This window comes from Puma concolor, chromosome B1, assembly GCF_028749965.1.
Source record: "Puma concolor isolate L17-30 chromosome B1, mPumCon1.1.hap2, whole genome shotgun sequence".
NCBI classification, from domain to species: domain Eukaryota; kingdom Metazoa; phylum Chordata; class Mammalia; order Carnivora; family Felidae; genus Puma; species Puma concolor.
The window spans coordinates 139139397-139163253 of record NC_141670.1 but is presented as its reverse complement, the minus strand read 5'-3'; the positions used below and the strand labels follow the sequence as shown (position 1 = coordinate 139163253).

General features: G+C 37.1%; 1 protein-coding gene across 32 annotated transcripts in view; it reads right to left on the bottom strand.

Annotated features, from left to right (window-relative positions):
* Window positions 1-22601, bottom strand: part of SEC31A (SEC31 homolog A, COPII component) — a 72633-nt gene extending 50032 nt beyond the window's left edge. For 27 of the 32 annotated variants that reach the window (XM_086704710.1, XM_086704717.1, XM_086704719.1 and 24 more), the window contains exons 1-7: window positions 22462-22601; window positions 10749-10831; window positions 9964-10087; window positions 7903-8101; window positions 5656-5751; window positions 4616-4756; window positions 2551-2693 (exon numbers count right to left, since the gene is read on the bottom strand). In XM_086704710.1, coding sequence (XP_086560836.1) covers window positions 2551-2693; window positions 4616-4756; window positions 5656-5751; window positions 7903-8101; window positions 9964-10087; window positions 10749-10827 — 782 coding nt within the window. In that variant the 5' untranslated portion in view covers window positions 10828-10831; window positions 22462-22601. The other 5 variants (XM_086704712.1, XM_086704713.1, XM_086704716.1 and 2 more) reach the window with 5 other exon arrangements.
* Window positions 22602-23857: the final 1256 nt, after the last annotated feature.

Sequence of the window (23857 nt, the reverse complement as noted above, 5' to 3'; positions counted from 1 at the left end):
TTTATAACAGTCCTCCCATTAGAATCTAATCATGCATGTCAAGAATTTCAAGGCATGTCAAGAATGACTCTGAAAAAAATCTGTACATATTTAATATCACATTTTAAAGATCATTTAGGAAGACAAAAATATCACAGAATTATAGAGCTGGAAGGGACCTTAAAGATCCTATAATGTAACTCTTGCATATATTAGAAGGAGAAAATTGAGAAACTAGAGAGTTGATTTGCTCCTAGCACTCAGTATGGTTTTCTGTCTTGTTAAATTATGATCACTCCTAAAACTGGCAGTACAATAAAGTGTTAAGAGCATGGATTCTGGGATCAGAAAGTTTGGGTCGGAAGTAAGCACCTGACTAGTTATGTGACATAGGCCAAGTTTACCTTGCTGAGCCTCAATTTCCAATTTGTAAAATGGGTTAATAGGATCTATACCACAGGTTTGTTATGAGAATTAATCAAGCTAACATTCAAAGTGTTTGTACATTTTACATGTTATATAAATGTTAGTTGTCCTCCCACCATAATGTAAGTTCCCTGAGGGCAGAGATTTTTGTCTGTTACATTACTGAATCTCAGTACAGTGCTTGGTACAGAGCACATGTTCAAGAAGTATGTGTTAAATGAATGAATAAAACCTTATCTAACAGAAAAATATTAAGACTTCTCAGAATCATCCTTTCTTTACTAAAAAGCTGATTGAAGCATAACATCTGAATAGGATTACATTTTTACTGCACTCTTCTCCTACAGCTAAAGTAGAGGTCACAAACTTTAAGACTTCTCCCAGTGGGAGAAAAGGGATTTAAAGTTTTAGTGTATATATCCCTAAATAGGAAAGAAAGCCCCCAAGTACTTAGAAAATATTAGAGCTAGCAAGCTAACTAGCTAGCTAGCTAGCTTTATTTATTTATTTATTTGTTTGTTTGTTTGTTTCAGGGCCCCTGGGTGGCTCAGTTGGTTAGGCATCCGACTTCAGCTCAGGTCATGATCTCACAGTCTGTGGGTTCGAGCCCCGCATCAGGCTCTGTGCTGACAGCTCAGAGCCTGGAGCCTGCTTCGGATTCTGTGTCTCCCTCTCTCTCTGCCCCTCCCCCATTCATGCTCTGTCTCTCTCTGTCTCAAAAATAGATAAACGTTAAAAAAAATTTTTTTTAAAAAGTTAATATTATAAATCTTCTAGGAGAAGCCACAGGAGAAACGTTTTGTTTGTGTCACTGAGTTAGATAAAGTGTTTTTTGATAGGTCACAAAAAACACAAATATTGTTTAAACTTATAAATTGGACATAATCAAATTTAAACTTTTGCTTTTTGAAAGACCATGTTTAAGAAAACAAAAAGACTGGGGCGCCTGGGTGGCTCAGTCGGTTCAGTGTCCGACTTCAGCTCAGGTCATGATCTCAAGGTTGACGAGTTTGAGCGCTGCGTAGGGTTCTGTGCTGACAGCTCAGAGCCTGGAGCCTGCTTCGGATTCTGTGTCTTCTTCTCTTGCTCCTCACCCACTCACACGCTGTCTCTCTCTCTCTCTCTCTCTCTCTCTCAAAAATAAACAAACATTAAAAAAAATTATAAAAAAAAAAAATACTTAATTTTTAAAAAATGTTTATTTACTTTAGAGAGACAGAGAGAGACACAGTGTGAACTGTCTAGGGGCAGAGAGAGGAAGACACAGAATCCAAAGCAGGCGCCAGGCTCCGAGCTGTCAGCACAGAGCCCAATATGGGGCTTGAACTCAATGAACCATGAGATCATGACCGGAGCCAAAGTCGGACCGACTGAGCCACCCAGGTGCCCTAGAAAATACTACCATTAAAAGAGATTTGTTTCTTGTTTAAAACCATGAAAAAAATATGTATAAACCCCTGGACACCTGAATATCAATGACAGGAAATGTGCCAAATTACCAACTAAATTTAATGCTACCAGAATTCACATAAGTAATTTCTCATATCTTTTGATTTTTAAAATTTTTATTAATTTGTAAAGATTTTATTTCTTTAAAGTAATCTCTACACCCAAGGTGGGGCTCAAACTCCATAACCCCAAGACCAAGGGTTGCACGCCTTACCCCTCACATCTATGTAGAAAATCTGCACATTTATTAAAATTGAAAGCAGAATAACCCAGCTAATTTCTCAATAATGCTTTTAAACTAAAATAAAAACTTAGAAATAAAACAAACTTTTCAATTGTTGCTTGTCACTGAATGTTATGGAAGACTCTTCATAAGCATGATGACCCTAATAAAGATCAAATTGTATAATGTCATGAGTTGCCCCAAAGTGCTGTGATATACTGGAAATTTGATCTATTAATTATTACATGAAATAAGTAGCGGAAAATCCTTTAACACATTTTTGTACTGTTATAATATGAATTTTTGGGAACAGAAAATGAGATGACTACTGCTTCAAATAAAAACCATTTAACTTTTACAGGATAGAGACAAAGGAGATTCCTTAATTCAAAAATAATTATCTGATAATTCAAAGAAGTAAATATGTTTTTACAAATAAACAAATCAAGTTCCTTAGATGAGCAGCATGATACCTGGCATGATTTTCCAAGACACGGAGTGGAGAGGAAGCAAAGCGAAGATCCCACATCTGGACCACTGGTAATCTATCATCCTCAGAGGCAAGGACCATCTGAGTCGCAACATCAGGATGCCACGCCAACCCAGAGCAATGCATCTGCAGATAGTTAAGGCTCACACTGTATCAATCCTATTACTTTATGAAGAGCCAAAATGAGCTTGAGGAATATGCCTTTGTTGAAACAAACAGTAGAAAACATCAGCTCAGGCTTAGTTTATTTAAAAAAAAAAAACAAAACCCAAACTTAAAACTATTAAATTTTGAACCCTGACAGCTATCTTCACAGCCTGCATTTGGAGATGTCAAGCTATGATGCTTCTTGATTAAATGATTAAATAAAACGATGAAATTTTATTTTATTTATTTTTTAATTTATATATGAAATTTATTGTCAAATTGGTTTCCATACAACACCCAGTGCTCATCCCAAAAGGTGCCCTCCTCAATACCCATCACCCACCCTCTCCTCCCTCCCACCCCCATCAACCCTTAGTTTGTTCTCAGTTCTCAACAGTCTCTTATGCTTTGGCTCTCTCCCACTCTAACCTCTTTTTTTTTTTTTTTTCTTCCTCTCCCCCATGGGTTCCTGTTAAGTTTCTTAGGATCCACATAAGAGTGAAACCATATGGTATCTGTCTTTCTCTGTATGGCTTATTTCACTTAGCATCACACTCTCCAGTTCCATCCACGTTGCTACAAAAGGCCAGATTTCATTTTTTCTCATTGCCACGTAATATTCCATTGTGTATATAAACCACAATTTCTTTATCCATTCATCAGTTGATGGACATTTAGGCTCTTTCCATAATTTGGCTATTGTTGAGAGTGCTGCTATGAACATCGGGGTACAAGTGCCCCTATGCATCAGTACTCCTGTGTCCCTTGGATAAATTCCTAGCAGTGCTATTGCTGGGTCATAGGGTAGGTCTTCTTAAAACAGTAGTTTTAAAGTAAAAGGTTGAATGTTTTCAATTCATCTCGCTATTCAATACACATCACCATTCTGGATCAGAATAATTCTGTACCAAAAATGAGTTTACCTGTCAAAATTGTAACTAGGAGGAAAGTTTTATATAAATTTAAATTTAATACTTTCAGAAAAATGAAAACAGATAAAAGATTATAATAACAAAAAAATCCACACCTTTCCTCTATTTTGCCAAAAAAATCAAGACAAAATGTCTAAAGCAACAACTACCATTTAAATTTTCACATAGAATAAGTTAACATTACTATTGAGAATTACCTGGAAGTTTAGGTCCCACTAAATATTCCAGAAGATGACTGAAATGCTTACTGAAATGCTTTATTCAACTGAAACTTGTTTTAAATTCCTAATTCATTGGAAAACAATACCCTGATGAAATATTCTTCTAAATAGTTTTTTGCTGTTATAGTTAAATTATATATATATATTCTTGGATTTAGGCAAACTTATTTCTAAAAATGTCAAACTAAATAATGTAATTAAAAACAAACAAAATAAGGCCCTATATTATGTCTAAATTATTTTATAGCACACTGTCACACAGTATTAAGGAATCTGTAAGGTCAAAACTTTAATGTGCTATACAGCTACATCTACTGGGCAAGTAGGAGAATATTAGCTCACTTTAGCAGTACTTAATGAGAGGAGATGAAGCCAGGAGTTTGGCAACTACAAGTTCATAGTCACGCAATTACTAGCAGGAAAAATTTGTGTGTTCTAGAGAAAGCTAAAGATAAACTATTACTATAATACTTTGAAACAGCTAATAAAATAAAAACAATCAGTATATCAGGGAAGAAGCTATTTAATTAACAATCTCTCCCTTCATTATTAGTAATATCCAGCATGGTTTATTGGAAACTTTATTATTTTCCCCAAGGAAAAATCTTCTCATTCCAACATGATTGGTCCATGAAAAGACAGGATTTGCCTTTATAAAAATCTGATTTGCTGTCAACACGGACAAACAATATAGAAATACCTACAGCAGAAACATAACATGTTTGTTATAAATCAATCATATACTTACCCTGTTACTATGGTCACTGACTTTGATGATAGGTTCATTTTTTCTAAGATCCCATACAGTGGCCCGGCCACTGGGACTGGCTGACGCTAAAATATGCTGGACTTGTCTGTTCCATGCAATGCAGCTGATATCTTCTGGAGGCTAAAAGGAATAAACTACTAAAAACCATTTCCCAATTACGGTCAAATTTAACTATAAAATCTGATCCTTCTTTTTAAAAAGGGATTAATTTAAATCTGACCTATTCATTCCACAAATTTTTTATATTCATAAGTTCTCAATATATACAATACATCTTAAAGCTCAGATATATGCCACTTCAAGTATATTACCTTGTTTAATATTGTCTCATTCACCAGGCATTTATTAAGCTCCTGCTATAAATCAAGCACTTTTTCTTTACTTTGCAACTGCCACAAGGTAGATAATGAACTACAAAGTAGATGGTGATCAGTATGACAGACAACTAGGGAGAACAAAAGTTACAGCCTAGACCACTAGAAGAATATCTTTATAAATGGTAGATCTTATGCTTCCATTACGCTACTTCTAAGATTGCCAAAATGCTGGGGTCCATTATAAGATAAACTTCAAGGAGGCAAGTGGAGGATTGTTCTCTCTTAACTTATTAGAAATACATAGGAAAGGGATGGAGTTGTTTTTTTAAAGATTTAGTTTCCTTTCTAGTCTATGATTTTTATTCTGTGGTTGGATACTGTCAAAATACTACACAATGCAAAATACTATACTATATATAATACTATATCTGAAAAAACTACCAGAGACTTGTCTATTTTATTCACTACTGTATGTCAAGTACATCAAACAATATCTGGTGTTAGGCACTGAATAAATATTTGCTGTTGAGGACTCACTGATACCTTGAAGAAACACATTTACTAATACTGTACTTTACAATACTTAAGGCAAATCAATAACAACACTGATTTTAAACAAATATATTTTGTGTGGAAAAAAATGAAATAAGTGTTGAAGAACTGACTTTGGTTATTTTGATTACATTAAAATCAACACAATACCTGTGTTTTCGCTCCTGGTGTCATTGGAGTTGCAAAATTGTTGAGATCCCAAATGTAGATTTCAGATTCATTAGCACCAGAGGCTACCAGATTAGTCTGCAGTAAGAAATAATTAATAACTAAACAGCATTTAAGAATAATTAAGAGAACTCAGAATTAACTGTTCAGAGATGGAAAGATCTAGGAGTTTTAGGGCACACAACTTTTCTGTTTAATTAAAAAAAGCAGAACTCAAGAATTCCTAAATACTATGCATAATAATCTGAAACTGTGATAGTGTTTTATTTTTGTTTTTAATTAAAAAAAATTTTTTAACGTTTATTTATTTTTGAGAGACAGAGAGATGGAGCACAAGCAGGAAAAGGGTAGAGAGAGAGAGACACAGAATCTGAAGCAGGCTCTAGGGTATGAGCTATCAGCACAGAGCCTGATGCGGGCTTGAATTCACGAACTAAGCTGAAGTCAGATGCCTAACTGACTAAGCCACCGAGGCACTCCATGAAACTGCAATGATGTTTTAGAGATGTGTATTATAAAATTCTACTTCATTCACAAGATAACATGTCTACTGACATGATAAGACATTAACAAAATAATTATATGGATAAATTCTTAAACAATCATGCAACCATATGGGGATTATCATTTCTGCATCCCTAGAAGGGGATCTGATTGTAAAAGGCAAAAACAGACAAAACCAATTATTGCTTTCAGACCAATAACTGAATCCTAAAATAACAGCATCTTAGATCTACAGATACCTCAAAGCCAGCTTCTGGAGCCAGACCAATACAGGGCTACAAAAATCTCTTGTCTTAAATCCTCATGTATTTCTAGTTCATTTACACTCAATCTTATTCTGGGTGGCAGTATTTCTAGGTTATCTCTGTTGCATACCTTAAGGATCAACAATACCCTAAAACTGTGATAGGAAGTACAGAAAGATAATGAGTTTCATATATTGACTTTCATCCCTTATTATTCATTCTTATTATAAATTCTTCCCTGACCGACCATCATGTAACTATGGAAATAGAGGAATTCTATGGTTGTAGTCACCTATAATACAACACACTAACCAATAATCAGCAGTTGTTTCATTAGCAAAAGAACTAGCTATCTAACCTAAAGAGTAGGTACCATAAACTATAGAAATGAAGTTTGGGTTTCTGTATTTCTGTATCCTAAGTACCTATTTATAATACAAGAAAAATAACGATTTTAAACTTTTTATTTGAGAGTGAGCATGAGCTGAGGAGAGGGGCAGAGAGAGGGGGAGAGAGAGAGAGAAAGAAAAAGTGAATCTTAAGCAGGCTCCACACGCAGTGTGGAGCCCAACTCAGGGCTCAACCCCACGACCCTGGGATCATGACCTGAGCTGAAATCAAGAATCAGAAGCTCACCCCACTGAGCCACCCCAGTGGCCCCATTTTAAACTTTCTTAAGGTAACATTTATGTTTTGGTTGTTATGCTCTACTATCCTATTAATTCAAGATCTTTACTAACCAATACATCTATATAGTTAATATTCAGTAATGTTTATGATGGCAACAGTAGACTAACTCTTTTCTACCCATTAGATTTGCACTGTATTTGTGTAATTTTCTAATTATTTGATAGAGCAGTAATCGCTGTCATGAATACAAAGTTTTTCAATTAATAAAACAGAGGATTAACCAGACACCACAGCACTAGCCTAATGCTGAACTAGCACAAACTTTTAAAAGTCATTGTTTCCAACCTCTGGAGCTCCTAATGTTTAATAAAAAATATCCTCAGATGGCATTACAGCTCCAGATTTGTAGAATTAAACCCATCAGCCTTATCCCCTCCATAGAATTATTATCATTTACCCTGATCCCAACTCTGAACCCTCCATTCTTCAAAAAAATACACTCACTCATCAACCTGCACAGGCACACATTTTTAGCTTTCAATTCCAAGACTGAGGCATAGTAGATTTATATTATTTTCTTTTTTTTTAATGTTTATTTATTTTTGAGAGAGACAGAGTGTGAGCAGGGGAGGGGCAGAGAGAGAGGGAGACACAGAATCTGAAGCAGGCTCCAGGCTCTGAGCTGTCAGCACAGAGCCTGACATGGGGTTCAAACTCATAAACCATGAGATCATGACCTGAGGTGAAGTCGGACGCTTAACCGACTGAGCCACACAGGCACCCCTCATATTCTTATTTCAAATAAGCAGCACATATCTCAAGAATTATGAATAAATGTCAAAAGTCTAACCTGGAAAATATTCACATCCAAGGCTCTTACTGGGCCGGTATGCTTGTCATTTTGGGCAATCACAACTTCCTTGTCTCCAGCTATAATTTTAGAAGGATCATAAAGAATAATATTTCCATTTTCACCACCTGCAATCAGAACTCCAGAGACATTTCCTTTGGAATCCATCTTATAAGGCCCCCAAATCAAGTTGTGGTACCTTTAAGAGAAAATGAGTAAATGACTCATTTTTTAAGTCAAATAACTATAGAAAAGAACTTGAAATTACATATTTAATTCCTATGTTTTCATAAATAATCTAAAAACACTGCTTTTCCTCTATTCCTGGTAACTGTGCATGACTTGGTGAAATAGCATTTTAGTTTTTATTTGTATTTATATGTGGCATATTTGATTTTATAATCTTAAAGACTAAAACCTTTTTGGTAGAGGTAATATAGTATCACAAAGTATACCTGATTTGTGTGTCAAAATATATGGGCTTAAGAATGGTTTTACCATTTAGAAACTGTGAGACCCTGGGTGAGTTACTTAATCCTCCTAAGCTGCTTTTAGTTCACCTGTAAAATAGAGCTAATCAACCATTTCCCTTGATATTGTTTCATTACAGAAGTACTCACTGACAAGTGGTCTGTTAAATAGTAAAGGTGTTAAAGGAGTTATATGGAATTTTCTTTACGTGTGTGTGTGTGTGTGTGTGTGTGTGTGTGTGTGTGTGAATTTTTAAGTTTACTTATTTATTTAGAGAGAGAGATAGAGAGAGTACAAGCAAGGGAGGGGCAGAGAGAGGAAAGAGAGCATTCCAAGCAGGCTCTATGCTGTCAGTGCAGAGCCCGACATGGGGCTCAATCTCACGACCTGTTAGATCTGACCTGAGTCGAAATCAAGAGTCAGACACTTAACCAACTGAGTTACCCAGGCGCCCCTGAAATTTTCTAAGAAAAGTAATGTATTATGACAGTGGAAAAATGACATCAAAATTATGTCTATTATGACAAGTGCCCCCACTGGTGGAGAATAAAAGATTATAGTTTGAAAGGAGATGAAATATGAAGGTGGCATGAGGTATATAATGAAACAAATGGTGGTGAGTAGAAAACCTAATAGACAAAATGCATTTGAGGCTCCCATCACAGAGGAGGGCTCTGAAGATGAGAGGTCCATTGAGACTTCATGATTTGAGCTATGTGAAGTTAAGTTAGCTAGGGTACAATCTCTTCACCAAAATCTGCCAAACTACTGAGACAATAAAGCATATTTTACTACTCAGATGAAAGGGTTCTTTTTCTGCATTACAATAGGGTGTTAAGTACTTGGAAAGGTGATCCAAATAACACTGTATCAAAAATCATGTCAATAAAAATCTCTGTGAAATGTTTTTAAATATAGATAAGTGCAAGGAAAAAATAAAAATAACCCATTCAGAGATAATCCTATTAACATCTTAATATTATCTTAACAACATCTTAATATTATCCAACCACTCCTTTTTTTGACCATACTTATCCTTTTTTTGTAAACAGGTGAGATAAAGGAGGTAAAAGAAAGTATGTCTACTGTATCATGAGGAAAAAAACTACTGGAAAAGAGCCTTTCCCTCCTATCCCACACATCAGTCAGAAATAAAAAAGTCTTTACTTCCACAGAAATTCACTCATATAGGGAGGGAGGCAGGCAAACCATAAAAGACTCGTAAATACAGAGAACAAACTGAGGGTGGATATGGGGGTGGGGGAGAGGGGAAAATGGGTGATGCACATTGAGGGCACTTGTTGAGATGATGAGCACTGGGTGTTGTGTGTAAGAAATGAACCACGGGAATCTACCCCAAAAACCAAGAGCACACTTTATACACTCTATGTTAGCCCATTTTAGAATAAATTATATTAAAAAAAAAAAATAGAAATCTACTCATATACTTTTTCTCAAAATATTTCATGTAATTGATGGTATTCCTTGCAGTTTCTAATAATACCCTATTTATAGATAAATTAGGCATCAACCACAACATAATAATCACAACCATAAATAATGTGAATTTAAGATTAATCAACCTCATACCTGTGAGAAGAAGAGAAAGTGGCACAAGATTTCATATCCAAGGATGGATCAGAAAGGTCTAATTCAAATATCTCAAGGGAAGCATTGGTACTAAATGTGGCATCCAACTGCTGAGCAGATGTTCCTATAGAAAATACATTTATGGTGAGTACACATGCAAAAATAAAAGACTTGGAGAAAACCATACAAAACAGAAATTAAATGCATGTTTTTCAATTATCTCACTCATGAATGCTGCTTATGACTAAAATCTCAGGATATGTACCATTGAACAGATGCTTAAATTACTACAGCAATGAGATTCTGACACAAGGCTTAGAGATAATGCTTCTAAGAGTGGGTAGTGAAGATAATTTTTTAAACATGTAGATGTTTATTATTTACAATGTCCGCTTATAGCTACAAATGATGTAACTCTTCATATAAAAATGCTAGCATCAAAACTGTTATTCATTCAAATCAATACTTAGCTTTTTTTTTTTTTAACATATTATCTATCGTGCTTAACACTGGAGGAATAATGATGAAAGAACTCTTATGAAGTGGGGAACACACCATAAATGTAACATATCATGATTAATGCTATAATGAACAAGGTGCTAAGGAAACAGAGGAAGGTCACTGAACGCAGTTCACAAGGAGGATGGAGGTATCCTGCTAGGGAAGGAGAGGCTTTCTAGAGGAGATGAAGCTTAATATGAATCTCAAAAGGACAGGCACGGATAGGCCAAATGTGGAAAAGAAGAAATAAGTGGCTCCTACTATGTTCTCTCTGTTGAACTTACCTGTAGCTAGGTAAATGGGATGATTCTGGGCAGGGCTCCAGGCCTGCATGGCTGTACGGTCTACTTCCTTTAACTTCATCCTGCTAAAGAGAATATTTTATATAGAAATAAACTGAACATGTCAAAACATAGAGGGGCGCCTGGGTGGCTCAGTCGGTTAAGTGTCCGACTTTGGCACAGGTCATGATCTCACGGCTCGTGAGTTCGAGCCCCGCGTCAGGCTCTGTGCTGACAGCTCAGAGCCTGGAGCCTGTTTCAGATTCTGTGTCTCCCTCTCTCTCTCTCTGACCCTCCCCCATTCATGCTCTGTCTCTCTCTGTCTCAAAAGTAAATAAACGTTAAAAAAAAAATTAAAAAAAAAACATAAGACATTTTTTTACATAGAAATACACTTAACTAATGACTACATCATTAGAATGTTCAAATGCCAATAAATCAAACTGGTTTCGGTATCATTTGTCAGGAATGTTCAATATTAGAAAGAAGAAAAACTTGTTAAATTATATTGAGACAAATATAGGGCTTTTCGAATTGTTTACAAATTATAGTCCTTCAACTGAAAAATCAGTCTGAAAAAAAAAAAAAAGAAAACAATACAGAGTGAGGGACTAACTTTGCTACACAATATACTTCTCAGGTAAGGACAGGTGGCGGTACATCAGGGGCCAGAGAAGGCACGCAATAAACAAGGTACATCTTCTGAAAGCAGTATTACTAAATTGCAACAGCAGTTTTAGAAATTAATTTTAAATTAAAACAGGCTAATTTCAGAGAAGAATGTAGTAACATCACAGATTTCAAAGATAAATTTAGCAGAAATTTTAAATAGCCGGTCACTCCAAGCTACGGTTCCATATACCACTAGTTTATGTATTTTGTTAAAGTTACTTTGATAGAAAAATACTGTGCTGTAGTTTAAAAAAAAAAATTGTTATTATACATAAATATATCACATGACACAGTATTCCACTGTAAGATGTACCATAATTTACTCACTTCATCCACTACTGGTGAACACTGGAGTTGTTTTTAATATTTTGCTATTTTTACAAACAATGCTGAAATAAATAGCCATATGTACATGTTATTCCATTCATGGGCCAGGATAGCTATAAATTTCCAGAACCAAAACTGCTGGGTTAAAGATAACGCAATTATGGGGCACCTGGATGGTTCAGCCAGTTAACTGGCAGACTCTGGATTGTGGCGCAGGTAATGAGCTCGCAGTTCATGGGTTTGTGAGTTCAAGCCCCGCAGTGGGCTCTGCACCTGCTTGGGATTCCCCCCTTCTCTCTCTGCCCCTTCCCCACTCATGTTCACTTTCTCTCCCTCTCAAAAATAAGATTTAAAACCTTAAAAAGAAAGATAAATGCAATTGTAACATTGATGGTTATTGTCAAGTTGCTCTCCATAATCACTATACTGTTTCACACCCTCTACCACCTTACAAGAGGAACACTTTTAGATTTTTACCAATGATAGATGAACAATGTTTACTCTTAAGTAGTTACAATTTGCATTTCTGATACCATAATGTTGAGCATCTTTTTATAAGGTTATGGGCCATCCATAATACACTTTTTCTGTCTATCCTTGTCTACACTTCTTGCCTATTTTTCTACTGAGTTGTCTGTCAGACTTCATTTTTTTATTTTGGTTACGATTTTTTTTCTTACCTTTCACAAGATTCTGATTCTTTTTCTTAATGTTTATTTATTTTGAGAGAGAGAGAGAGAGAGAGAGCGCGCGCGCATGAGCAGGGGAAGGGCAGGGCAGAGAGAGAGGGAGATAGAGAGAATCCCTCGGACCTTGAACTGTGAGATCATGATCCGAGCCGAAATCGAGTTGTACACTTAACCAACTGAGCCACCCAGGCGCCCCAAGATTTTGACTTAAAAAAAAAAATAGATTTATCAGAGCTGTTTCAGGTTCACAGAAAAACTGAGTGAAAAGTATAGAGTTCTCACATACCTCTCTACCTTCTCCCCCATCCCCTTCCCCTCACCCCCACCCCAGCCTTTCCCACCATAAAACTGTCCTGTACCACAGTAGTGTATTTGTTACAACCAACCTATGTTGGTGTATTACTATCAAGCAAAGTCCACGGTTTACTCTAGGGTATACTCTTTGGGTTTTGACAAATGAATAATGACACATATCCACCTACCCACAGTTATAGTATCATTCAGAAGTTTTCCTGCCCTAAAAATTCTGTTCCACCTCTTTATCCCCCTCCTCTCCCCATCCCTCCTCCTCCTTCCTGCCAACCACTGATCTCTTTCCTCTCCTCATACTTTTGCCTTTTCTAGAATGTCATTTAGTTATAATTAGATAGTATGTAGCCTTTTGAGATTGGCTTCACTTAGCAACAGGCATTTAAAATTCTTCCCTGTCTTTTTGTGACTTGATAATTCATTTCTTTTTATCATGGAAAAATATTCCATTGTATGGAGGTACCATGAATTAGTAGTCACATTTGTCATTTTTTAAAAAATGGTTTCTGAATTTTGATTAACTACAAAGGCCTTTTGCATGCCAAGGTTATAAAGAAATTCACCCATATTTTTCTTCTAGGCAAATTCATTTGTGGCTTTTCTTTTAAACAGGTCCTGGTATACAATGTATGTTCATAGTTTATTTTTTTATTACAACAAAACTATTGAAAAGTCTATCTTTTTCCTACTAATTTTAAGATAATCACTTTTATCATGTACTAAGTTCCTATATTTAGGTTTATATTCCTATAGGTATTATGATGGAGATTAGGATTTATATTCCTGTATATATTTAGGTTTATTTCTGGATTTCCATTCCTTATGTCCATCTGCTATTTATTTACATGCTAGCACTCCACTGTTTTAAATACTAAGGCTTTACAGAAGTATGATTCCAATAACCTCTATCCATTGCTTTTCTCCCACCCTATTTTTTTTTTTTTTTTGCTATTATTACTGTTTATTTTACTACATAAACTTCAGAATAGTTCTTGTCTAATTCCAGAAAAAAAGAGAATGTTAATATGTTTCCTGAATCTGCATCAAATTAATAAACTTATGGTCAGGGGTGCCTGGGTAGCTCAGTCCGTTAAGCATCTGACTTCAACTCAGGTCCTGCTCTTGTGGTTCGTGAGTTCAAGGCCCACATTGGGCTCTGTGCTGACAGCTCAAAGCCTGGAGCCTACTTTGGATTCTGTGTCTCCTTTTCTCTGTGCCCCATCCCCACTCATGATCTCTCTCTCTCTCTCTCTCAAATACAAACATTTAAAAAAATTAAAAAATAATAAATTTATGGAGAAACTGACATAATGCAGAATCTTCCCAATAAGACCATGTTGCCTTTTAAGTCTTCTTTTTTTATCTTTCAGTATTATTTTAAGCTTTTTGACATATTGGGTTTGTTTATTCCCAAGTATTTTATGTTTTGATTTCTTTGTAAATGTGGCTCACCCCTAATCCACCCCTATTACATAGACTGTCTTCTTGTTATTGTTATACAAAGGCTAGTAGTATTTGTTCTACCATATTAAACAGTAGCAATAACAGTGGGATTTCTTGTTCCTTTCTTTAGTGGAAAAGCCTACTATATCACCATGGAGCATGACTTTAGGATTTGAAATACACATACATATGCACATATAGATATAAATATATATAATGTAAGGAAATTAGCCATCGATTACTGTTTTATTCAATGCTATTTATAAAGACCAGGTATTAAATTCTGTCAAACGCTTTTTATTAGGTAATCAGAATGAACAGATTCTTCTTCTTAGGTCTATCACTGAAACAAATTATACTAACAGATTTCTTAATATGGACCATCTTTTTGTACCTTGAATAAACTTCTCATGATGTATTTCTACTAACGTGTTGCTAGATTCCATTTGTTTAACAGAATTTTGCTTCTAGAGTTGTGAGACTGAGTCTATTCTTCTTTTCGCAATCTTGTCACGTTTTGATACCAATGTTATAACACTTGAATCATAAAAAAAGTTTTCCTTCTTTTTCTATGCTCTAAAACAACTTCAATAACAGCATTGGAATTATTGGTTCTTCAAAGATTTAGCAGAATTCTCTCATGAAACATGTGGGCTGGGTACTTTTGAAGATCTTTTATGGAAATTGATCTATTTGAATTTCCTTTATACAAAGTCATTTTTGTAAATTATATTTTCCTATGATAATCCTTTAATTTTTTTTCTTTACGGATTTTCTCATTATTTCAGACTTGAACAACATAGACTCACGATTCTTTTAATTTATGCTATTTATGTTTATTAGTCTTTATTACATATATTTGTGTTTTGCTTCCCCCTACCCTCCTCTTAGTAATTGATCAGCTTAGCTAGTGACTTGTTTATTTTCAAACAGCCAATTTAGTAGTTTAGTAGTCCTTTTTGTTTTCTAATTCATCAATTTCTTTTATTTGTATTAATTCCTTCCTTCTACTCTCTTTTCATTTACTTAGATCTTTTCCTAACTTTCTAAGTTAAATGCTTAACCCACTCATTTTTGTTACTTATTTTTTGTAAGTATTTAAGGCTTTGAATTTTCTCTGAGTAATGCTTTAGCTAGATTACATATATTTCTTGTATTTTCATCACTATGGTCATCTACATATTTTGCGATTTCCATTTGTAGTCTCCATTGATCTAAGAGTTGACTGAATTTAATATGCAAGTGGAAGGGTCTTTTACTGCATTGCGATTTTTTTTATAGTATCTCTCCTTTCTAAAATTTATTGAAGTTTTCTTTGGGGCCTATATAGAAGGTTTTGTAAATGTTTCATGAGATCTAAAAAGAACAGGTACTCTGTTTTCAGGATCAAGATCAATATATATTAATCGAATCTACTCTATTGACTTAATTGTTTAGGTTGTCTACAGCCTTACTGTTTTTCCATTTGATCTGTCCCAGACCAAGAACAGTGAATTAAAGGTCACTACTACTAATGTATTTGTGCTTATTTTTCCTGTTATCTCCCGAAAGTTGCTTTGTTATTTAACACATAGTTATTTGGTTGACAGGTATTCATAATATTAAATGTTCACTGTCAAATACACATTTATAGCTTTGTATAGTATTGCTCTTCATTTTAAATAAGGCTTTGGGTCTGAATTCCACTTTATCTCATATTAAGACCCATATCAGGGGTACCTGGGTGGCTCAGTCAGTCAAGCATTCGGCTCTTGATTTCAACTCAGGTCATGATCTCGCACTTTGTGGGACTGAGCCCAGCAACGGGCTCTGTGCTGACAGTGCGGAACCTCCTCGGGATTCTCTCTCCCCTCTCTCTCTCTCTGCCCCTCTCCTGCTCACGTTTCACACTGTCTCTCAAAACTAAATAAATAAAGAGGGGCACCGTGGTGGCTCAATCGGTTAAGCACCCGACTTCAGCTCAGGTCATGATCTCACTGTCTGTGAGTTTGAGCCCTGTGTCAGGCTCTGTGCTGACAGCTCAGGGCCTGGAGCCTTCTTCAGATTCTGTATCCCCCTCTCTCTCTGCCCTTCCCCTGCTCACACTCTGTCTCTCTCTCTCTCAAAAATGAATAAACATTAAAAAATTTTTTTTAAATAAAGAGAGCTTGTATGGGAGTGAGGAGAGGGGCGGGGGGTGGAGTGGAGAAGAGGGAGAGGAGAGAGAGAGAGAGAGAGAGAGAGCGGAGCCCCACACAGGGCTTGATCCCCCATGACCCTAGAATCATGACCTGAGCCCAATCAAGAGTCAGATGCTCAACCGAGTCTTCTAGGTGCCTCTGCCCTTTTCAATTTTGAGCCACTTTGTTTTCACTGGCTGTCTTCAATACAGAAAAAAAAGAAAAATTTCAGATTTTGCTTAGTGATCCAATTTGAACATTTTTCAATAGATTAGCTAATAAGGCCATATAAAATTTACTGATATAAGTCTTTTCTTCCTGATTTGACAGGTATGATTGCTTAGTTCTATATTATTTTGCTATGTTTGGTTTTATAATTTAGAAATGTACTTTCCCTGTTGTCCATATTTGTGTATTTATCATTTTTCTGATAATTAGTATGACTTGTATTTTTGTTCTCATAAGTACTTCTGGTTCTATCTTAATAATTTAAAACAATATTATTTAGGGGCATCTCGGTTGCTCAGTCAGGTAAGTGTCCGACTTCAGCTCAGGTCATGATCTCGTGGTTTGTGAGTTCGAGCCCTGCATTGGGCCCTGTGCTGACAGCTCAGAGCCTGGAGCCTGCTTCAGATTCTGTGACTCCCTCTCTCTCTGCCTGTCCCCACTTGCTCTCTGTCCTGTCTCTCTCAGAAATATATAAGCATAAAAAAAACCAGTATTATTTAGTACCATTAATCCTGTATTTCTTTACACTGTAATTACTGTGAGCACTAATGAAATCAGTTTTCATAATCTTACTGCCCCTCTTGTACTCCACAGTTATTATAGTCAATAGTATTATCTTTCTTGGTGTTTACCTTTGTACTGTTAAATATGCTTATACCTCCACTAACTGACTTGTCAGCTTTAAATAATGTCCTTTGACTCCCAGCTATTACAGATGAGGCAACCCGTTAACTTATTCTACCTCCAATTTTTTTCTTACTTCCCACTTCTCTTAATTTTTTAGATTTATAATGAATTCCTACATTATCAGATATTGAACATATACACTTTATTCTTTCTTCCTTATTCCCACCTTTGTTTTAGTCTCGGGTTTACAGTTAAATATATTCAATGCTCTCCAAGAGTACTTTTGCCAGCTTTCTCATTCATTTCTAGAAAATAAAGTTCATCCTCCAGTAGTTTCCTTACGAGGGCCTAAGACTAACGATATGCCCTGGGTCTTACATGTTCAAATTGTTTATACATGAAGAGTATTTTACAGATGATAAAAATAAAGGCACAGAAAGATTAAATAATTTGTACGTGCTGGCAAGGGACACAGCCAAAACTGGAACTCAGAAGTTTACTTCCAGAGTCCGAGCTCTTACTTGTTACCTTAACAAATTCAGGTATTCGATTTTAATCATAGAAGGCATACTAACATTTAGAAGAAATACTGACAAAACAACTAGGATGCAGGAGGACATTGAGAGAAGGAACGTATTTTAGAAACTGTGCTAGGTTAGGCAAGAGTGGATTAGGAGGTTGCATCACGTGGCTAAAAGTAGTAGAGCCTTTGGAGTCAACACTGGATTTGACTATTGGCTGTGCTACTTATGATACTTTGGACACACTGTTTAACCTCTCTGAGCCCCACTTGTAAAATAGGGACAAAAGAGACTACTTCATGGGATGTTGTGAAACTTAAATGAGATGATATATTTGAAATATGAGGCCAAACACAGTGCCCAGTACATAGGTTAACATGAGTTTTAATACGCTACTTTTTAAAATTATTACTATCATGAGATTAACCAAGAAAACCATACATCTAGTTTCCTAAGACTATTCTGAAAAAAAGGGCAAAATCTCAATTTTCTAAGAAGTGAAAAAGAGGCCTATTTTCTATATATGAAATGTCCTCTTCCTCTGAGCCAACTGTCTTTAATAACAAGTTCAAGTCCCAGTTCCTTCATAAGTACCCTAATGATCCAATACACAATTATCTAAATAATCTCTTAGCTGTTTATACCACTTTAAACATATTATAATAAAGTATCTTATTCTATCTTAAAACTTTATAACACTCTATTAGTACCTATTGTTACATCTTTTTCCACTGCCTTTTCACCAACTGTTTTATATGGCATCTTGTCTCACTAACTAGGCAAATAATGTCTTTTTTCAATAAAAAATTACAACTTTTACCCTTTCTGGACTCAAAATTGCTTAGCACAGGGTGAAGTAGATACAAAGTTTTGCTTGTTCAATTTTAAATGTTTATTAGGGAAATACAAAAAGACTGATGAGCTAGAAAGATTACTTTCAGGTAAAACATTTAATTTTTAAATTCTTAAGTGTTTAAAAGAAAAAATAACTTTAATAACTTTAACTTTTCTTATTTAAAAACTAGGGAGGGGCACCTGGGTAGCTCAGTCAGTTAAGGGTCAGACTTGGGCTCAGGTCATGATCTCATGGTCCATGAGTTTGAGCCCCGTGTTGGGCTCTGTGCTGGCTGCTTTGAATTCTGTGTTTCCCTCTCTCTCTTTGCCCTTCCTCTGCTCTCGCATTCTCTCTCTCTCAAAAATAAATAAACATTAAAGAAAAACACTTTTTTTTTTAATAGGGAAAAATACTACTAGGGTAAAAAGAGGTTTTTTAAAAGGGTTAAAAAAGTTTGTTTTAAAAAAAGATTTCATAAAGTGTCTTAGAATAATTTCTAAAAGTGAAAACAAAACAACCATGTATATTAAAAAAAAAAAACCAACTAAACTGAACTACAGTATGTCTAAGAGCAAAGGTACAACAGAGGATACCTGATTCATGAACACTTAGTTAATGTGTAACATTTACTGAAAGAGAAAGAGACAAATTCATAAGCACATAAAATGGTTAAGTGGAAATTCAAAACATTTATAAAAGTCTACTTCTTGTCCTTAGCACTCAATGTTCCACTAGATGCAGTTCCACTTATTAACTTGTACTGAACACAAGGCTTCAATACCAGCTACTTCCCCCCCCCCCCCCCAATCACTACAATAGCCTGGAACTACCTTATGTGGTCTGAATCTAATTAAATAAGAATACCATAATCTACCCACTGCAATCATTCTTAAAACACTAAGACTGCTAAGAAAATACAACTTGCATATTTCCTTTTCTTAGAAATGATCATTTAGTTGTAACTAATTTTCTTAGAAATCTGAAAAAGGCTTAGATTAAACCAAGTGTACTTCCCAAGTGAAGACTTGCTTTAAAAGCTTTGTGCAATTTTTTTCAATATCAAATGTGATAAGAATTCACACTATGCATACTTATTTCATTCAAGACTATTTTACACAGAACAAAATCATTCTTATAATACAAAAAGAAAAGTGTGAGGACAGTGGCTTGTTCACATATGACATCTATAAGACAATATCTACAGCATAACAGTTTAGGGTATGGAGTCCAGAGCCAAACCCTCAGTTTAAATCCCAACTCCATCATGTCCTAGGCTCTGGCTTTAGGCATGTACCTTTACCTGTTGTGTGCCTTGGCTACCCATTTGGTAAAATAAGTATAATAAAAGTATGTATAAGAAGGGTTGTTGTATGAATTAAATAAGGCATTACACAGAGGCCTTAGAACAGTGCCTGGCACATAGTAAATGCATGCCTGTAAATGTCAGCTACTGCAAAAGTCACAATTTAAAATGCGCATCCCAAAGAATACACCTGAAGAATAATTTATGTTTCACACTAGAACTCTTATTTTTTTGTCCAAGTTTCTCCCTACAACATGCACGTAGTTAAATGCGTGCAATTTAGTGGAAGCTTTTTTCTTTCTGCTCATTTTCTAGTTGCTAATTTTGTAGCAATACTAAACTCCAACAGTACTATTTTCTCAAACATACCAATCTTACAATGCTCCATACAGAGATGACCCATTCTTCAGAAAGTAAAAAGTAGAAGAGTTTATGGAAATGGAAATTCTGACTCTCAAACCAGGAATACAATCTCTAGTTGGGACTGCCTTATTAAAAATCCATCTTGTGTGGGCAAATATCTCACCATGGATGGACAAATTTGTTCTAGAGGATTTATTGTTATCGATGTTCTAAGGCTCATTTCACTCAACCAAAATCACATCAAAGTGCCAACTGTGCACTGAACTAAATGGTGCCATACTTATCTAGAATCTAATAAATAAAACATTTTGAACTAAAATTAACCGAAGAATGACAACATTTCTGGGGCGCCTGGGTGATCCAGTCGGTTAAGTGACTGACTTCAGCTCAGGTCATGATCTTAACCGTGTGTGGGTTCGAGCGCCACATCGGGGTCTGTGCTGACAGCTCGGAGCCTGGAGCCTGCTTCAGATTCTGTGTCTCCCTCTCTCTCTCCCTGCCCCTCCCCGGCTTGTCCTCTGTCGGTCTGTCTATCTCTCTCTCTCTCAAAAATAAATAAAACATGGGGCGCCTGGGTGGCGCAGTCGGTTGGGCGTCCGACTTCAGCTCAGGTCACGATCTCGCGATCCGTGAGTTCGAGCCCTGCGTCGGGCTCTGGGCTGATGGCTCGGAGCCTGGAGCCTGTTTCCGATTCTGTGTCTCCCTCTCTCTCTGCCCCTCCCCGGCTCATGCTCTGTCTCTCTCTGTCTCAAAAATAAAGTAAAAAACGTTAATAAATAAATAAATAAATAAATAAAACATTAAAAAATTTTTTAAAGAATATTTCTAAAAACACTGTAAAAATCAATTTAATAATACCACTTGACAAGAATTTCTAAACTTCATGAAATTACATACAAAATTCTGTGTGTATTTTTTAAAGTAGGCTTCTTTAAGTACCCCCACACAGGGCTAGAACTCACTACCCTGAGATCAAGACCTGCTGAGATAGACGCTCAACCAACTGAGCCACCAATAAGCCCCTGTGCAGTGCATTTTTCTAGGAAGGTGATCCAATGCTTTCCTCAGGTCCTCAAAAGGGACTGTAATTCCAAAAAATTAAGAATCACTGCTCTTTACAGTTACAAATTTCTTTCTTTTCTTACGTTATTAGTTTCAAAAAGAACCTATGTATCTAAAATTAGGCAATATAATTCTTAATCCATTCCAATGTCACATTTCCCAAACAACCTTGGATGTGTGTAACATTAATTCACAACTACAAAAACACTTCAGGTTATCCAAAAGTTCTTAAAGTCTACAAACCTTCCCCAGGTCTATTTAATCAAGAGAAAGAGCACAGAAGAACCACTAAAAAACGATGAGTAAACTTCAGCCAATCCCAGAACAATCAGTATGTACAGAAAACGTAGGACGGTACGATACAAGAGCAAGGCTCTGATTATTGATTGAATACAGTTACAATTAGCGACAAACACAATCACATTTCAGTTTTCTGTAGTTAGAAAGCAGTTTTGGAGAAAGGATTTATCACAGACCATCACTGCAACTTCAGAAAGACTAAATAAAATTAGTTGCTTATGCTCACATAAAAGTTCATAATGCCCACAAGCCCACGCAATATTTTGATTTATTTTTCACCTGCCCTGTAACTTGATCTCTCATCATAATAACTTATTAGCAAAAACATACAACACTTTTTGACATTTCCTTCGAGGAATAAACGGCAACTGGTAACTATCCTTAAAATAATCCAATCCTGGTTCAATGACAGTAGCTTCCAGTTAAAAACCTATGAACCTTTAAATCTGGCAACAGTTCAAATACAAACAAAAAAAATCATAACCAAACTAAAATGAACCAAAGTGATCCTGAGGTTTGCTTCCTTCCCTCGCCCTTGGGGCCCGCACCTCTTTGTGCACAAGGGTGTGAGTGTCCTCTGACCTCAGACCCCCGTTACCGGACCTGGCACGACACCCTGTCGCAAGCCTCAGGGGAGCTCCTGCTCAGCAGTGGAAACGTTGGCGGATGTGGATCGGCGCGATCCCCGAAGCAGCCGTGACGCCAGGCGTTATCCAGACGGGCCCGAAACGAAGATCAGGGACGCGCCGCCACCACAGACCGGGCCGCAGGCTGACGGGGACCAGCGGAGGCCGATGCCACGGTCGTAGCTTTCGCCTGTGCTCCACCTCAAGGCCCGAGGGCCGGCGAAGAAGACAGAGAGGAATAGGCAGACACACCTTGTGGGGACCCTCGGCGACCCGTTCCTGCGTTAGCGCGACGCCCGTCGGACTCTCCCAGCATTCGCCGCCGCCCCTCCTCCCGCCCCAAAGCCACCTCCACGTTCCGCTTCAACGTGGCAGCCGCAGCCCCTCCCGGGCGGCCCGCGGACGCTTCCGGGAGCGACGCCTCGCCCCGCCCACTTCGGCGCGCTCCCCTCCACGGCACTTCCGGGAGGAGTGGCAGGCGGGCGTGAGGAGCGTGTAGGTGGCGCGCGCTTGTGAGGTTGGGGGGACCCGTACTGAAGGGCGGCGTACAGGTTGAGGATGCGGTGACCCGGCATACGCGAAAAGAAAAAAAAACAGGTCCTGCTGTGCTGGGTGTAGCTTTCTGTTCGAAGAACGGCCGAGGCCTGCAAGAATGCCACGTAGATTTAGTCCTGGGAGACATCGGCAGCCTCCGCGACACTGCCAACACCGGACAAATCACTTGGAAATGGGACTGCACGGCCCTAATTGCAGAAACTAATTTGTGATTGGGTTGGTTAAAAGTTGGTTCTACAGTATTGCTTTTGAGGACTTCAAAACCAAGTGATCTGACTATACCCGAGGTCTGTTGTGGACGGTGTTGTTACTCCAGAGGCATAGTGGAGCCAAGTAGTTCAGATAGCATCATATGGCACTATTTAAGATGTACTAGGGTTTGCCCTTAGTCACTGGGCTTCGCCAGACCCTGGCTTCGAATTAGTGTATTGTCTGGATGTCATTTTTAGTTTAGGAATTGTTTTACAGCAAAGTAAAACCAGAGGTAAAGTACTTATAAACAACTAGAACCTGGATTCAACCCAGGTCTCCTAACTTCTAGGCCAGTTCTCTTCCCATTAACACCGAAGAGTCAACCATCTCTTTCAAGTTTTTTCTTAAATTTTTTTTTACATTTATTTATTTTTGAGAAACAGAGTAAGACAAAGCGTGAGCGGGGGAGGGGCAGAGAGAAGAGACAGAACCGAAGCAGCCTCCAGGCTCTGAGCAAGTGGTCAACACAGAGCCTCATGCTGGGCTTGAACCCACGAACCATGAGATCATGACCTGAGCCAAAGTCGGACGCTCAACCAACTGAGCCACCCAGGTGCCCCTCAAGTTTTTTCTGAAGTGCCTTCACTTCTAGGTCTCAGAGTAGGCACATTTTTGCACTCCCACTGCATGCTTTCATACACCCTTTTAGTGTCTTATACTTACAGTTCAATTTGAAAAGGAAGTTTCTCTAGTACAGAAATAGACCAAACGGATTACTTAGGCTACAGCAGCAAATTTCTAGTGTCCTACAAATCCATTTTTACTTACAGCTGTAAGGACTAGTTTACCTATAGATGCCAATGAAAAATCCGACTTAGAAGTGGGCCCATCACTTGAATGA